At 47.4% G+C, this 15,599-nt stretch overlaps 1 protein-coding gene across 6 annotated transcripts in view; it reads left to right on the forward strand.

The window, feature by feature from the left end:
• Eif4g (eukaryotic translation initiation factor 4 gamma) overlaps positions 1-15,599 on the forward strand; it is a 43,321-nt gene that overhangs the window by 6,664 nt on the left and 21,058 nt on the right. The window contains exons 1-2 of one of the 6 annotated variants that reach the window (XM_071784071.1): positions 8,505-8,656; positions 9,600-10,755. The exons of 2 other annotated variants lie outside the window; for them this stretch is intronic. In XM_071784071.1, coding sequence (XP_071640172.1) covers positions 10,386-10,755 — 370 coding nt within the window. In that variant the 5' untranslated portion in view covers positions 8,505-8,656; positions 9,600-10,385. Of the gene's footprint in view, positions 1-8,504; positions 10,756-14,646; positions 14,900-15,599 lie in introns of those variants that run through there. 3 more of the 6 variants (XM_071784070.1, XM_071784069.1, XM_071784074.1) reach the window with 3 other exon arrangements.

Genomic DNA, 15,599 nt, shown 5'->3' on the forward strand with positions numbered 1-15,599 from the left:
ACGGAGCAGGTGCGAAAGTTAACTTGATCAAATCTTCGTCTTTCAAGTCGAGCGGCACAAAATGTTATAAATCGAATCCTGGACGGACATTTCGGCGTTTAGGACGTTTAGATGCCTTTTGAGTAAGTCAGGTAAAGAACGCATGCCATTCTTTTATCGTTCGTTCTCTCGGGTATTCGAGGCTTTGAAGGAGGCAGGGGCGGGGGAGAGAACGGTAGGATTCAACGACATTGATTCGAAGGAATCTGCGCAAGTGCAGCTTCGTTATTGTCCATTTACGATATTATATAATTGTTATAACGCGCGTCGCCGTAATTCTTGCGTCTCCTTTTAAGTGACACGCGTAATCTGAATGCACGCGCGCGGGCGACGTCTACTTAATGTCCATGAACCGATCACGCAAATTCGCAAAAGGTTTAAAATCGCGCGTTCGAGGGTCGAAATATTTCCATTTGTGGATACTCCTCGAGGTAGATTCGCGCTCGATTATGCAGCCACTCAGCTATCTTTAGGCGGCTTAACGGTTGTTTTTCGCGCTTCGTGTTGTTTGAATTTCCTGATGACGTAAAGCGACCGACTTTGAAGTCGTTCGGTTTCGAATAATGAGGTTCGCCATTCGTCATTCGCCACGCGCCAGTCGCGCGGACGACGTGACGACGCGACGACGCGACGACGACGGGTGAAAGGTGGCCATCGGCGCATATACATGGATTCGAATCGAAGCCGAGGAATAGACGGAGGAGAACCGGCAGAAAATGCGCATTCCTGGCAAGGCCGCTCGCTCGAGAAAGAGGCCACCGAACATCCGGGGAGAAACTAACCGTACTTCATTCTTCATTCGCTCGCTTCTCCCTCTTCGCCGGCTGATCATTTTACGGTTACGTTACGTTCGTTGCATAGATTGTCGGATTATCTAGATCACGTGCCGTTCGTTATCTTCGGTTTCTGCCGATTTTGCGATCGCTTCTGCGGAATTTTCCGCGCGGCGCCGCTTACTTTCATCCGTTACTGCCGTTTCAAGCTGCTTTTTCGATTATTTATATATCGTATGTATTTGAAAAGAAAGAAGGGACATGATTTGGATTTTTTTCCACGTGACACTATTCGCGTGACTCGTGTCTTCAATGAACGTTACACGTGTTGCTTTTCGTATATTTCTGCCGATGTACGAGCCGAACGCGAATTACGTACGATTGCGTTCCGTGTGTAATAAAATAGTTATGGGTTGGGGCAAGTCGCGAGACTGCTGCATGCTGGCGGGTTAAGTCGCACGCTCTAACATTGTGACATTTAGCACGTGTGCCAAGTGTACCGGCCCGGCCATTCCGTCCGTCCACTCCGCTCCGAACCAGCTCCGAAACAGTTCCTGGTAGAAAGCGCACTTTTACACGCGACTGGATAATTTTTTAATTTCGTCGCGAGTTTTACACGTTAGGTATCCACGCGAGTCAAACGTTAAGCTTGCTTCAGGCCTTAAATCTGGACGATCTGTATGATATAATTCATGTCGGGACTCAGGGTAGAATTCCATTTATCATTTTATAATGCGTGTAATGCGGGAAACATTTCAAGACTTTGAATATACATATACTTGCATACGTGTATATTTTGCCAAGTACGTGTAAATCGCAAAGTTCTTGTAATCTCATAAATAAAACAAAATCTATTTATCTATCTGTCTAACATATGAGACATGTATTGGAAAACACATTTATTAAGATACACGGTATGTAAGATTATAAGTATAATAGTACAGTATTCTATCTGATCCGAATTTGAACTCGAATTATAAATCGTTCAAAGTGTGCTTTAATTCCGCGCGATTGACATATACACACGTTTTATTTATCTTTTTTACATTATCTTACGATATAATCGAAACATCTGCAAATTAATAAAAATTGATAAGTTTTTTTTAAGAATCTAAAGGCCAGACTTTGCTGCCTTCGTACTGATCTCTTTATCTAGAAATTGTCTCTTACGTACAAATTAAGGAAACGAAGAAATATTATTTATTGTAGATATTATTTATATGTTTATTAAAAGAATTGAGGTACGTATCGGGTGTCCGCATTACGCGACAGGGTCTTTATGTATACTTTTGTACTTATAGCATTGTTTTCAAAACGAATTCTTGATATGCAGTTCAAAGATTTTTTTCTTTCATCTAGAAGAAAACCAAAGTCCAGAAATTCTTTCTTTCTCGTAAATTTTCAGAACAAAGGTGGAGAGATGACTGTTTCGTCTAAAAATGAAAAATCGATGTGTGTTGGTCCGAAGTTTTAGATACAAAAGATTCAGGATTCCTAAAATTTCAGGTTTCTCGTAGGAATGCTTTTATGCATTGTAGAAAGTATTCGGATAAAATAGCCCTTCCATTTTTTTTTGTTAAAAGAGAAATAGTTGTTTGGGCGGTATCGTTGGTGAATTTTTTAACCATGATCGCGGTCTGGAAAGTGATTTTGTTCTTTGTGGGGATAGGAGAGGGAGGAAGAGGACTAACTTTCTCTTGATGTATACGATTGTACGATTGGCAACGCATAGACACAATTATTATTAAAGGCCGTTTGAAGGCACACACGTGGTCAACAGCTGTACTCGGTCAAGTCAAGTCAGGAATTATTCGATACCTGATTCACTATAGATCTTTGTCTTCAGGATTTATCAGAGAATTCGGTGATTTATTGCAAATCTTTGTCTCTTTGGGATTGACAAGCAAAATATCCGACCCTTCGGGAAAACCATGGAGTGTTTTCATAGTAAAGGGGTTAAGTTTGACAAATCGCGCGAAGAAAAAATTTGACGGTGACACTGCACGTTCTGCGCCCGAACACGGAATGTTTCTACCACGTGGTCACTACCACGCGCCAATAAAGCAATAAAGAGGCGGATGTTATCAGGTCGGCGAATAGTCTTGTCGTTTCCGCTTCGGTTCCGTTTCGCTGCGTGCACTACGTTATTTGCACGGATTTATTTGCTAACGATGTTATATAGTTACAGGATGTTTAACAATAAAATGGTTGCAGACTTACAATTAGAAGAGAGGCAATAAAACGTAAAACCGTTAAAACGTAAAAGCGAGTAAAAATACGAGATATTCCATATTTTATGTTAGAAAAATAGTTTGAACTAAATAGTACGATAGTATATTAGAAATTAAATATTGAATTTTTTAAGAAACATTTTTACTCATTTACTAATTTGTTGTGAATAACATTTGTTTTCTCCAAGATCTCGATTCTTTTCTTTCTAATATTTCGCACATTTACGAATTTTGCTTCAAGATAAAGAGGAAAGATAAAAAGGAAAGAACACTGACTTAATTGACTTGCGATTACGTTGATCGAGAAAAATGTTAAAAAATTTTTATCGCCCGCGCTAAGTTTATATTTAATTATTCTGCATGTTATATTCACCGTTATATACGTTATGCTATATTCGGACCATTTAGCGCCAAGGCATATTATGACCGATAATATGTTGTTCATATTTTCATACATTTATTTATTCGACAATATTAACTCTCCGTGTGCATACGTGGATTTGTTACGTTTAACGCTATTTTTCGGACGCCGTAGACTCACGTATGCAGTATGCGGAATGCACACTTGTACGGGGAGGGTTTAAGTATTTTCGCGTGATCTCTACGCGAATACTTTCCGCTTAGTGCTTACCGACCGAGTTTCTCGAGATTAGTTTCTCGGTTCACACGCCGGCGTGGCAGCGCGATACGCACGTTTTCCACCGTAAATTGCAAATTTCACCGAGCGATATGCGATATCATCGGTCACTGTCAGATTGTCAAATATCACGTACCATGAAATCTCAATGTTTAATTCGTTGGCGATGTAATGCTTTAGCGAAACGAATGCCGTCTTGCCGAGACGCCGCGCCGAGACCCCGAGGCGGCGAAAGAATGTCTCGCGTGTCATCGAGATAGGCGCGGTCGTAGGATATCATTCGGGAACGTTGCGCACAATGCGCACAATCGTTCGTGACCGACGTGACCACGGTGTCGTTCAATTAGATGGTCAGGGACGTCGGGCGAAGGGGGGAAGTTGGCTCGAGGGTTAGAGAACGCGAAGTAACGCGTAATGCGTAGGGTAGGGCGCGCGAGCAAGGGTGGCGAGGGAGACGAACGATTCACGCAACGGTCGTACACGAAGCGCGAGGGTGGTAGGTCGTTGCCCGGTGGGGACGGGACACGGGACGGCAGGACCAGAAGGGGGAAAGGGGCGAGAGAAGGCCGGTAAATATCGACCCTTCCCTCGCATAGACTTTCCGTCTCCCATCCAGACATTCGTCGGCGTGTGGTTACCCTCTTTCTCTACCTCCCCCTCCTCGATCCGCGCGGTTCATTCTCTCCCCCACTTTCCGCGGGCTGCTAACCTACCGAACGCCCACACAGAGATGGCGAGAGACGGAGAGAGAGAGAGAGAGATATCGTACTATCGCTCGACACCACGAGGTTTCCATGCTACCTTTCCAAGGTCAACGGCTCGGAGCCCTCGGAGGCTCAAAGACTCCGGGGAAAAATGACTTTTACGGCCCTCCTCTTTCCCGATCTTCGCGACGCGACGTTGCGGGGTAACTGTCGTGAGGAAAACTGTCGGCCCGTCGGTCGTTTCGCGTCCAATCGTTAAAAAGTTGGATCGTTCTCTTGGACAGACTCTTGGATAAGAATCTGCGCCTTAGGTAAATGACGAAAAAAGATCTGCGCGAGATCAGCTGCTTCGAGAGGTCTCTGTGATATATATTTTCGGTATGATTCAGACCGAGCCATGTTTTCGCTCGAGGACTTTGAACCTCCGCTTGTCTCGTCTGGCTGAAACCTTCGCGTCGAGACAGCCGAAGGTTGTTCGAGGTTGTTCGAGGTTATAGGTCTGCGCCTTCTCTCCTTCTCCTCCATCTTTCCTGGGGACGGGTCATGTCCGTTTTCTCCAAAATCTCACGTAGAGTCTGCCCGACATTTTTTATATTTTTTGCGGAAACTTTTATCCCAATTCTTGGCAGATTTTCTTTTTGCTTAGATGAGAAAAAAGAATGCACTCGGCGGATGTTTGAAGGATAACAATACGTCCATTGTGAAGCACTAAAGAACAAAGCGAAAGGAAAAGACGGTTTAGACTCCTGCGTGCCAGGTCACATTCCTGCCTATAAAATCCGTAAATCACTCAATTTTTGTCGATGTCCGAGTAGCGCTAATTGTATTTCTTGTCCAAATGTGTAGGTTTGGCGAAATGGTCACTTTTGAAACTTTCTAAGAGAGAGAGAGAGAGGGGGGAGGAGGGTACAAATGAAAGGAAGGTACAATAACTTCCAAGCAAGGAGATACGATCCAGAGTTATCGTAATCGCGACGGAACGAAATGCGGAAGAATGAGCGATCCGAGACGGATCGACGGCGCGCAACTTGTTCGTTTTCTTCTCCCCCACGATGTAGGTCACGGGGGTCACGCGGTATATCCCCCTGCTCGCGCCTATCCTAGACCAGAAGCGGCGAATCTAGGCTGTGGGCAGCGCGCCGGGTGCATATAGGTATATCGATCGGTTCACGGCGGTGCTGCAGGTTGGCCTGGTGCACTGGCGAAACTGGGTTACCGCCTCACCTATACGCGATACCGCGATTCGCGAATCCGCTCCCCTTCATCTCTCCTGGATAGTGGGTGCTGCTGCACACCCTTTTCTCTCTCTCTCTCTCTCACCTACTCACCACCTTCCACCTTTGTACGCGCCCTTCGCTGTCGTCCGCCCGATATACGCCCACGCTCGAGCCGTCTTTGCGAATCGCTCGACTGCTCGATGAACACGTCTACCTGCCTACGTTCTTCTCTCTTTCTTCTCGTTACGGAAAGAAAACTCTAAACCTACGAAACAATGTAGAGGAATGTAAACGACTGATACACAAGACGTTCCTGCTAGAATTTTGTCCAACAGTGCGATACGAGATGGCTGAAAATGTCGGTTTGCTATGTCTCTCTACTTTATAGTTTTTGTCTTTCTATATTTATCTCTTAAAATTCCTCAGTCTTTAAAGTTTTAAACAATTTTCTTTTAATAAATGCTTAGAGTGTTAAAACTTACTTGAATTCTGGAATGCTTGTATATTTGATAAATATGACGATCTCTTACTTTTTATCAGCAAAGAGTTCACCGTGATATTGAAACTCAATATAGTATTTACATTTGATACGACTATATTAAGTGTAAAGCCATATTTTTAGTACGAATTCGATAAAGTAGATATTAACGTTATCTTCAATTTCTTAAATTATTAATTTTGAAGATCTGTTGTATGTTGTCAAGCAGGGACGTCGAGCAAAGGAAGGATACGAAAATAGAAAGTAGACATATCGAAACGAACTTTTATCTTGTTATTCTCTTCTTAAAATAAATATGAATCAATCCGAGTGTTTCCATCGATTAATGTTGCCTTTCCTCTGGCTCTTGAAAAATAATTTAGGAAACTTAAGAAAGGGAATTGTTTCTATATGTAGTATAGATGTACGCCTGATATTTACACGTTTCACAAGATGTTTATAATTTGAAAGATTAGCGCAAAGTTGTGTCATGTTTCATCACGCGCCGTGTTATTATTTTATACGTAGAATTTTATTATTTATCAAATATCGTAGTTTTTCTTTACATCTCTTTGAATTTGCACGGCACGTTATCTTCCCAATAATCCCAATATATTTAAGGGAAACGTTGTGAGATTTGTAAAGATCGTTATAGTTTTCTGAGAAAACCGTTGGACGTCGTTCGTGGCAGATTTCAAGGTAACGTGCTTTTATGAAACGAGTACAAAAGTGACCTTTGCAGCGAGAGAGAAGACGAGAGTATTTACTTCCGTAACGGTCGATCTACGTGTTAGAGTAACAATAATAAGATCCTACAGGAAATCGTTTCGACGTGAATAAGTTTTGTTCGACTCGATTTTTACTTTTCTTTCAGAATTCTCAGTCTAAAAGTAATATTTTTATTACTTTTACATATTATAAATGACTAACAAACTTTCTCTCTGACCATTCTGCCTTTCGAGTATCCGTTTGAGTTTTCGACCGTTTTCTCGAGATTTGCAGAAGATTGAACGTCATGTCGACAAACGAACAAAGTTGTAAGTAGCCAACTCGTTTTCTTGAACCGAAAGACTAAAGGGGACCTTGGGAACGTTCGTTTTAACATCCTAGGTACTTGTGCTTGTTTGCTGAAAAATATATGTGTTAATGTTATTTACGCCTAAATTTCTTGAGCATTCGTGCATTCGAATTTATTCATATCTGTCGTCATATTTGAATTTGCCGCATTTACGACATCCGAAGGGTCGGTCGAACGGTTCGACCCTTTGCGTCTGCGTACGCCATCGTTGTCCATTGTGCTCTATCGGACGCGTATATAGATATTACCGGCGTTTCTTTGTGACACGTTTGCAGGTACGTATAAATTAGCATCGTTGCGCCGTTAGAGCAGGCTGACAAGATTTATTTTTGTGATGCTCTTGTGATAAAACGCGTAATACGTACGGCGAGCGATACGTACGTTGCTTACATAATAAATGCACGATGTGTATTCTGGCAACAAACCATTTACGAAACTAGAAGAAACAAGGTTCTCTTTATTATCGCAACGAACTATCGAGCGAAGAGATGAAATCAAAGAGATATATATATATATATATTTTTTTTTTAAGTAAATGTTGATAGCTCTATCGGAAATGTGGCAAAGAAAGAGGGAGGGACTTCATAAAGTAAATACATTCTTAATTTTGCTTTTTTTCCAGTCACATATTTCGTACATATGTCTCAAGGCAAGAGTAAAAAGACTTGCTTGCTTCTCGTTTTTCCTTTTTTCACGTGCGGTTCAACGCACGTGAACAGTATGTATAAGTATATATGTACAGGATTGCTAAGGTTGCAACATATATAATTGTGTTTAATTGCTTAGAAAGAAACAATCCACACGTTATAAAGATTGGACAAAGCACCGAATAATTTGCGTTTATTAAAGCAATTCTTTGTCTTTCCTTAAACATTAATAAAGCCCAACGCATAATTTGCAACCACTTGCTGCGCTTCGTTAATAAAAACAAAATATCAGCGTTTTAATCAATCGGCATATAAATTCTGTAATAGAGTGGATGCGGACACTCTAAAACTGCAGCGAGCTACGTCGTAGCTCACCAAACACGTGTCTGCAACAAATGGAGTAAAATGAGAAGCGTTTCTCATCGTATCAGGTCGGCACTAAGGTTTCGCGACACAAGCTATAGAGCCGCTTGTTGCAAATTACGTGGTAGATTATCGTATAAAATTTGACGAATTTTGGAGAAGCGATAGGGGGAAAGGCTACCGCTACCATGCAGCGCGGGACGGAGCGCGGAGAGAGGAGCGAGGCGCGCGAGGCTTACAGAAACGTCGTTACGTTCCTGGAGGTCATTATTTAGTCGCGGAATAGCTAGATGGCGGTAGAGTCAGCTGGCGGTACGCGATTCGTCGTAGGTCGTGCGGCTGCGGGCTGCGGGCTGCGGGAAGGGCTGGTCTGCCTCAGTTCAACGTAGCGCGTCCCTTGGCGAAGGGTACGCGCCTCATGTCGACTCAAATCGTATCGTACTCTAGCGACAAGCAAGTCAGTCGTACTTATTCGAAAGAGTGGAAGCGGTGAGTGCCGACGTGCGAGCGTGCGAGGGCGACGGCGACGCTCTCTCGTTCTCGCTCTCTTTCTTTCTTCCCGTCTATCCATCGGGATCGTGGTTGTGCGCCATAAGACCGTCCGCGCGCCATTGTACGTGCGTGTACGCGCTATGTGTTGCGGCGGTGGCGGTGGCGGTGGCGGTTGTGCGGGCGGACGTGCACGCGGGTGAGAACGCGCCACGCTCGACGCTCGACGATTGACGCGGCGGCCGTCGATGGTAAATCGAAATCGAAATCGTTATCGTTATCGTTATCGTTCCTCGGGATCATTCCTCTTCGCTCTTCTTCCCGCTTTTCCTCCCGTTCGAACGTGGTACGCGCATCCCGAAGTCCCGAATCCCCGACGAACGGACGAAACGCGAGAGGGTTACCCGCTCGCGGCTCGGGCTCGGGCGAGAGTTGCGCGCTCGGTACTTTTCGGCGGGCAACCGAACGCGCCCGATCGTCGCGCCGTGCAGACGGTGCAGAGTCAACAGTAGCCTCACCGCGCCGCCGTGCGCCGTTTCGATCTTTTTGATCTTTCACGGCCGTGGCGCAGGGCCGACGGTTAATTGTAAGAATCTTTCTCGTCCTCGACGCGCTCGCGACCCGACTCCGACGTAGCTCGTCACGTTCCAACGGCACGCAGTTTTCCGTAGCGGCGCCGCGGCGTAGCGCGGGAGTGGGCGACCCGCGCATACACACGTACACATGTAAGCGCTGTAGCGCGCGGGCAGGGAGAGACGACGCGCGACGGTCGAGCCTTAAATATCGATTTTGGACGAGCCGCGATACGCGATAGTCCGCCACCTATCCCGAGGACGCGCGCGACGGCGACGATATTCCCGTGACGTGAGTCCCGTGACAGTCGGCGACGGCCGCGCGCGACGGTCGCGCGACATTCTCGCAAGGTCCTCGTATCGTTTCGCAGGTGCTACGAGGTCACGTCTCGCGAGTGATCTCGCCAAGTGAGTGCGCGGCGTAGGCTCTGCTCTCTCTAAGGTGACTCGTCGAGAATCCCGACCACGTGTGTGCGTCTGGCGTTTGGCGTTTGGCATATATCCCCCTTCCGTGGTTGGATACTCCGATCCGGGACGAGCCCGGCTATGCTTGATGCCGCTCGTGGGGAGAAGCGCGACGAGGGCCATCATCCACCGGGGACGGCGGAGATTTAGGACTGTCGGCCGAGCGGAGGAATAGACGCGCGCGCGGTCACCATGGCGCGCCATTGTCGACGATCGACGAGTTGACGGGTGTCGCGCGCTCGAGGTGTGCACGCGCTTGTCGAGGAGGCGAGGAGGCACGGGCGCGAACCGTAAACGGTTGCGACGTGATTGCGGGTGATTGCGCGCCACCCGAAGGAGAAGGATCGTCGTCCCCGCGCCAATTCCGGGGAAAATCGGCAGCTACCGAACACGGACCATCGAGCATCGAGCATCGTGAGAGAAGGCGCGACGACGGATCGCGACGATGGTCGTGAATTCGTTTTATTACCGCATTTACCGTTACGTAAACACACCTCGTCGAGCCTCGTCAACGGCGTCGGGTCGTCTCTAACCACCGATCGAGGGAGCGAAGAGGAGGGGAGGATCTCAGCCGTGAGGCGAGGGGAGGAGGAGCAGGAGGAGGAGAAGCGCGAGCGCGAGCGCGAGCAAAGTCGCTCGCGCGAGGGAAAAGCCGCCGCGCGAGCAGCGACCGGGCTGCTCCATCCGGAAGAATGGTTTCGAGATATGGCGTCTCGAAGGAGGGCGCAGTGGGTGTCGCCGTCGGTGCCTTAGGACCCATGCATTGTCTGATGCCGCACTGTGGCGGTCCCCATCATCACCACCATCTCACGGCGTCGCATCCCCAAAACCCGCAGCCGGGTCACAATCACCATGTGCATCCCGGCCATCAGCCGCCGCCGCCGCCGTCGCCGAGTCCCCACCTCAATCAACTGACGCATCCCCAACTCACAGTCAACATCAGCCACCTCGGTCATCACCACCATCAACATCACCAGCAGCAACCGCAGCAGCAACAGCAGCAGCCCCCGCAGCAACAACAGCAAACGCAAATGCCGCCCCAATACCGAGTCACCGCGAATAGTAAGTAGAAGAGAGCGCGTGCAAGTTCAACATTGGCTTTTCCGCGAGATAACAGCGAGGTCGAAACTGTCGCGGACGAAAAATCACGCGTACGATTTGCGCGAGCTTGTGAGATCCGCGATCTTCGCAAACCTCGCAGATACCTCGAAACGATCTCAGTCTTACAGTCGAGTCGTCTAGCGACCATTTTATCTCCGATCGGTTAATTATCCGTTACGTCGCGTCGCGTCGTCCGATCGCGAGATTGGGCGCTGGATGGGCGCCAAACAGCTGACGAGTGACGGAAAGCCAGGAAAACGATTCGTCGATCTTCAAAGTCTGTCTATACGCGTATCGAAACCGAAATCCGGATCTACGTGTATACGCGTATCTTTTCGAATATCGAGGCTCATTCTTGTCCTCGCTTGTTTACATTATTTACAATATTTACTCAATCTTGGGATGGACTTTTCTTTCTGGGGAGTGGTTTTTGTCACAGAAGAATATTTTGCCACTCGAAACAAAACGTTCTCACGTGCGCGATGGTAGAATCAAACTTGAATCGCCCATTTTTAAAACTACCCCAACTCCCAATCGATCGTTAATGGTGTCGTACTTGATGGCGTCCTGAAGGCTACGTTTGCTGATCACAACTCTAATATGAACGATAGGTATATCAACGTTCTCATATTATATCGATCCATAATTTACATACCTGAAAGTACCAAGCTGCCGTATCGCAGACATATTGTATGATACAATGAAAACATTGTTTCAACAAGTTTACCGATTAAAAATTGATCTATCACGTTACTCTGGTTAATTTTTCTACGTTTTATACGTATTTTTTATCTAAGATGGATGATATTAAAGTCGCGGTCTTGAATCTTCGAAGGAATGATATAATTAATTTACGAGGATTCTTTGTACCGTGAGAAGTGGCTCTCAGAAGATTATGGCAAGTGCGTTTTAAATATTGGACTGTGCGTACACTCGTTGATAATGCGGACAACGTCGTGAGCGATAACACGGGGCGAAATGAGACATTGGATTCACAGTTTCAAGCATCTCTATTTACACGACGTGTATGTGTGCGTGTGCGTGCGTGTAGTTTGATCTTATCTTAATTCGAGCTACATTAGACTGATTCGTGCTTCTGTTCGCTCCTTTCCTTGCAGCGCATCGATAGCTTCTCCGATTCCTATCGGTATATAATAACCTTAAAAACGCCTTAAAGCCCACATCAAACAACGCATTGAAGATTGAGGGCTGCGACGTGGATAGTGAAATTTGACCACGCGGATAATTTTTATCTTCTCTTCTCAACTTAAAATCTATCGCTTTGTCTCACGTGGTTGAATTCTAATTTCCAATACGCAGTCCTCAATCTCCAATAGTTTGCGATACGTGCTTAACGCACGCGTCATTTCTTTTTGCATGCGCGACGATATGAAATGCCGTGCGAAATAGCGAACGCGGCTGTTGACTTGCTCCATCGTGGACATAAAGACCCGCGACCGACGATGGTAACACAGTCGTCTTTCTTTCGCTTCTCTGCTTTTATTTGTATTTATTTCCTATCTCCGATGCACACGCACAAGCACACACCCTCACTCTTACCTTTACCCTCTCGGTCTCCCGCAGGATCCATCCTTGACTCGTCGCGCGATACGACCTGCGCTAACGTAATTTCGAGAGAGAGAGAGAGAGAGAGAGAGAGAGAGAGAGACCACCCGACTCACTCTTGTCATCGCGATCGTTGAACCTTTCTGATTTTTTTTATCGCGCACGACCAACACATTGGGCGCCCGAATATCGGCGCGCGGGTGCACGCAATCACGGAGCGGAATGATGCGAGGCGCGCGTTATTTTCGAGCGCACCGGGGGTAGTTAATCTGACCCGGTGACCTGTCTGTCAAGAGTCGAATCATTTGTGTCTATTTGCGGACGCATGGGTTCGAGCCGCGTCGTCTCTCTCTCTCTCTCTCTCATCGTTTTTCCTCTCCTCTCCTCTTCTCTTCTCTTCTTTTCCTCGCGAGAATGAACACAATGCCGTTGTCACATTAAAACGATGACGTATGCAAAGCTTCAATATCGTTTTTAATTCCCTCCGTTTTGTGAATCGTCGCTTAGATCAACTGTTTTTTAGTGAATGCAACATTATTTCTACTATTGTTATTTAGTCGCTATCTGCGCTCTCTGTCGGAGTCTCGGATGCGGATGGAATCACTGGAGGAAAGACATTCTGGGCGGTGCGGCGCGGCGCGGCGCGGCGCGGCGTCTACGCGATAGAAATGTATGAATCGAGATTCACTCAAATTTTTTTTATTGAGCAGTGGCGTTCGGGCGTTTTTCCTGCTATGCGCCATGCGGATATCGATATATCGGGGTGGCTTGTTATTTAGGTTAGTTCTTAGCGCCCCTGGACGGCGCTTTAGACAGTTCACGATATAGGTCAATCGATAAAACGCTTTCCACCTTGTATACCGTCGTGAAGGTACGTTCGATCCTTTCCCTTCGCGCGATACGTCCCGTTCCATCTCAACCTCCTCTCCTCTCGTTGAGACACGGCTGTTAGAGGATGCCGCGATGCGATCGAAGCCAGTAAATTTGTAATTTCGGTCTTTCGAAACGTCATCCTCAAAGCTGCGTTACTGACAATTTATATTGCTAACAAAATTTCCTTTCTAAAACTCTATTCATAAACGTAGATTACGATAAGATTTCTGGAAAGAAATTTTCTTCCTCAAAATACGAAACTTGGAGGGGGGGAAGAGAAACCATTTGGGAAGAATTAACGATCAGAATACACTGGATCAAGTGTGATTAATAACGCGAGAACGTAGCGAATAATATAGCGCGTTTATCCTTGACGAATCGCGACCTGCGGTGCACGAGCTTCCGCCTTGTGACTCCACAAAATCGGTCCGGTACTCCTCGCGGTAACCTTGCTCCTGTTACTGCGAAGCCGCTGTCACGATTCACGATCAAGTGTTTCCACGGAGCGATCTTTCTCGTTTCACAGATAATGCCGATGCCGCGCGCGCCCCACGTGGCTTCCCGAGCGGCGAGGTTAACCCTAACCTAACCTAATCCTTCTCACGGCTCGAGGCCTCCAACGTCGAGCGTGCCGCCGCCGGCCGCGCGCCGTCGTGCAGTGCCGTAGCGCTTCCGATCGGCGTGGACGGCGTGTTTAAGGCTCGTTAACGTTGCCCGGAGTCAAAGTCTATTGAAGAATCGTGCGCAGCGTACCGTGCATCGAACGCGGCGTGACGCGTGACACGTGACACGTGACGCGGCACGGCGCAGTCGGCGCTGCGCTGTGCGCATTGTTCATGCCGAGGCCGCCGCGCCGAGACGGCCGACGGAATCGGTGCGACGCGGCGATGGGTGGGGTGTGTGAGACCTGCATACGTCATTCGTCGCCGGAAATGACGTACGAGGCCAGGCATGACACTCCGCATTCCCCATTCTCGATCGCGCGTTCTCTAGGCCCCGTTCCCTTCCCCTTCCTCCTCCTTTCCACCCGATCGTAACTTGGCGTGGGATGTGGGATCGCATTTTCGATGCGACGACGTGATCCCGTCAGCGAGACGCGAGAGGAAAGGTACGCGGACCTGGTGGAAGGTTGAAAAGTTTCACGTTTATCTCGCCCAAGCGACAAGAGTACTCTCGAAATCAAAAGCTAGCTTTTTCTTTGGTGTAAAACTATTTCAGGAATTTAGGAATTAATTTAAAGGTGTAGGAAAACGCGTTTGCGAGACCGATTCCAGGATTTCCAGGTCGCACCCTCGATCGAGATCTATTTATCGTTAGTCGAAACACACAACGCGAAACGCATGTTGGATACGTTGCATATGCGGACGGAGTGGCGCGCGTTTCCCGCAGGGTCGCTCCTGGACTGGACGGCCCGCGAACCGCGAATCGATGCCGCCGCGAAGCCACAGATGGCAGCGCTGCGCCCCCGGTCCCTGCCCACATGTGCAAAGATGGCCGTCCGTGAGGTCGGACCGTCGCCGTCGATGCGTTTGTCCACGTTTGAGTCTCGTTGTCGCGCTCGCAACGTTGCGCTTTTGTAACGATACGCCGCCGTCTGGAGAATCATCGCGCGAACCCGCGCGGCTCACGAGGAGAGGAGCGGATCTGCGCGAACGATCTCGTAACGGTGAGCAACCATCTATGGGGAAACGATCAAACGATCCCGTATTTTTCTTCGACTCGGAACCGTCCGTTTTTCCTCTGCCTCCGCGCGCGTTCGTTTACGTTTAACACCAAAGGAGGAAATGGGGCAACATCCGTTGAATAGAGTCTCCTCTTGTCCGAGCCGCGCGGACCGCGATGGACTCGTGAAGCTCGAGCCTCGAGGACGATTGCCCCCAGCGGGATTATCTCGCTCGACGCTTGGCGATCCGACATCCGACGGGGAACGTTGACGTCAATGTTTCGTGCACGTCGGCGTCGTATGTATTCGTCTTTCGCGAGTAATTACTAATTGGGACGACACGCGACGTGGGCAAACGGGGCGGGACGAATGCAAAAAGCAAAGGCGAAGAAATGTTATCGAGATTGAACGCGACGTGTTTCAGGTGTCCATCCGTACTCTACTTTAATCTAGGCTACGTAAGCTCGTAATTAGTTGACGCGTAATTTGTTCCTCGCTAGTTCGTAACAACTCGGATACTTTTCCTCGTCGAGCACGTCGTCTTACTTTCCTCCTTTTTTTTACCTCTTTTTCAGAAGTAATGTTTTCAAGTTATTACAAATTATTTTAGTTATATAATACATTGCTTTTCTAATATCTATATATTTTAGTGATCTCTGTGAGACTGACACGTATTGTTACATGTTGGAGATTTTACGTATTT

This window comes from Temnothorax longispinosus, chromosome 7, assembly GCF_030848805.1.
Source record: "Temnothorax longispinosus isolate EJ_2023e chromosome 7, Tlon_JGU_v1, whole genome shotgun sequence".
Classification (NCBI taxonomy): domain Eukaryota; kingdom Metazoa; phylum Arthropoda; class Insecta; order Hymenoptera; family Formicidae; genus Temnothorax; species Temnothorax longispinosus.